The sequence below is a fragment of the Wasmannia auropunctata genome, unplaced genomic scaffold (genome assembly GCF_000956235.1).
Source record: "Wasmannia auropunctata unplaced genomic scaffold, wasmannia.A_1.0 LD335325.1, whole genome shotgun sequence".
In the NCBI taxonomy this organism is placed as follows: domain Eukaryota; kingdom Metazoa; phylum Arthropoda; class Insecta; order Hymenoptera; family Formicidae; genus Wasmannia; species Wasmannia auropunctata.
The window spans coordinates 4,816-7,141 of NW_012027565.1; the positions used below are offsets into that span (position 1 = coordinate 4,816).

A 2,326-nucleotide genomic window follows, 5' to 3' on the forward strand; every position below is an offset into this window, starting at 1 on the left:
CTCCCAGGACGGAGAGACCACCACCGAAATAGAGCCGGAAGGTGAATCTCACACCACCGTGGATAGCGCGGTTCTGCAGGAAGGAGAACGTTTAAGAACGTCCGACGAGCAGGACGAGGCGGCCAACGTTGAAGCGCTGTTGAGCGATCCATCGAGCGAGCTCACGCCTCAAATTCGCGCGGCAATCAAAGCGAAATGGCAGAAGATCGTCGGGCCCGACACCGAGATAGTCGTGAGTACCGCAATCTCGTCGTAGGATAAGATTGCGCGCACAGAGAAAGGATCATCTCTTTCGTTTCTTTATTCGTTTGAAACAGGTCGCCCAGTTGAAAAAGTTCGCCGAAGGTAGCGGTCTCGGGATTAGCTTAGAGGGAACGGTCGACGTGGAGAACGGCCAGGAAGTAAGGCCTCATCATTATATACGTTCGATCCTGCCGGAGGGCCCCGTCGGACAGAACGGCACGCTGCGCTCCGGCGACGAGTTACTAGAGGTTATCGTATTTCCATATATTTTTGGGCGAGGCTTTAACTCTATAGTATCTCCCCTTCGAAAGTGCTCGATAAAACGCTCCGCTCTCACGGTGCAATGTGCCTGAAATCGATATCGTGCTTTCTTGAAGGTAAACGGCTACCGTTTATTGGGCATCAATCATATGGAAGTGGTTAGCGTGCTGAAAGTGTTGCCTATACACGTCCGCATGGTTTGCGGAAGAAACATCGCCTCGCAGGATCCACTTTGCCCCATCGACACCGCTCAACATCAGGCCGCCTTCCAGACCAGAGTGAGTATACGGAGTGGCCGCGACGTCGCGCTGTGAAAACGGTTAAGTCGCGCCTTTGAAAGAATCTATCGGCGAATATCCATATGTTATCTCGTAGAGCATCCTCGGTGGGTCTCTGCAAAACTTGTTGCCCACGATGGATCGCCTTGTGAAAGCAAAGTCGGACGGTTCCTTGGCTTCGACGACGACCACGGCCACGGTGACCGACGCGAGTCTGAATAAAATGAAGTCGCGCTCGTTGGAACCGCTAACCGGTCTGGCGATGTGGAGTTCCGAACCGCAAATTATCGAATTGGTTAAAGGAGAGAGGGGCCTTGGGTTCTCCATTTTGGATTATCAGGTGCGAAAGTAATTTTTCGTAGCACGCGGTGGTTCTTCGCGATTACGAGAGAGAGAGAGAGAGAGAGAGAGAGAGAGAGAGAGAGAGAGAGACTCTACGATGGCCATATTTTGCCGCGGAAGATTGAAACGGTCGCTTGAATAGCATGTATATTAGGTATAATCAAAAAAGGATACGAGAAATCCAAAAGTGACAGGCGCGACATTCTCTGATGCATGTATTAAAATTTTCAAATTACTCGCAAAAAAAAAAAGGAATTGTTAGCGGGATGTCGCAAAATTTATTTCTATTATAAATAACAATAATAATCAAGTTATAAAACATTTACCGCTCGTATGTATAAAACAATAAAATAGAAAAGAGTTAGGCCAACGAAACGACCAAAACTTTTTTGGTTGATTAATTAATACGAAAACTGATAATTCAATAATTAACAAATGGATTGATGGAACGTTTCGGCTTACTTCAGCCATCATCAGCCATCATGGGGGATTAATTAGACATTGAATGACGATTTATGATAGTCGAAGATTGTAGAATTGCGACAAACGTAAGACATCTGCGTCGATAATGTCAATTTTAATTGTAATGTAAATTTGTATGATAGCTCCAGATGATGACTAAGTAAGCCGAAACGTTCCATCAGTTTGTTAATTATTAAATTATTGGTTTTTGTATTAATTAATCAACTAAAAAAATTTTGCCCGTTTTATTGGACTAACTCTTTTCAATTTTATTAATAATAATAATAATAAAATATTTATCACTATAAGTAACATTAATATATTAAAAATATTTTATCAATTATTACGTGAACATTTTGTAAATATCTCTCATATTTCGGATATAAATAAAAATATCATGCATGTGCAGCGCGCATAAAATTTCTTCTCGGGATGAAAGCTAGTAATGTTTGCATCAAAATAATTAACGATGCGCGAGTTATACAGTGGTGTCTTATCTGTCCTTGCGTGCCCTTGAACACACGTAACACACGTTCTCGATAAGGGTTAACGTAGCAGAAATGTCTTTCTACGGCCGCGCGTTTTATCATCCGATCGCGGGCGCGACGGAGGAGGTGCCGTCTAAACGCGGTCAACTCGCAATTATCGAAGACACACGCTGAGCGAAAGAAATTACGTTTTATCGATACGGCAACCGAAAGCGCTCACCCACCCAATTAACTCCTCTCCCCCCTCCCCCC

At 44.2% G+C, this 2,326-nt stretch overlaps 1 protein-coding gene across 1 annotated transcript; it reads left to right on the forward strand.

The window, feature by feature from the left end:
- Positions 1–7: 7 nt before the first annotated feature.
- On the forward strand, positions 8–1,161 carry LOC105457273 (patj homolog; the record flags this gene model as incomplete). Its single annotated transcript, XM_011701864.1, has 4 exons — positions 8–232; positions 318–491; positions 621–782; positions 880–1,161. Coding segments are annotated over 4 exons (816 nt in total), but the record flags the coding sequence as incomplete, so codon positions are not given.
- Between the last annotated feature and the right edge of the window lie 1,165 nt (positions 1,162–2,326).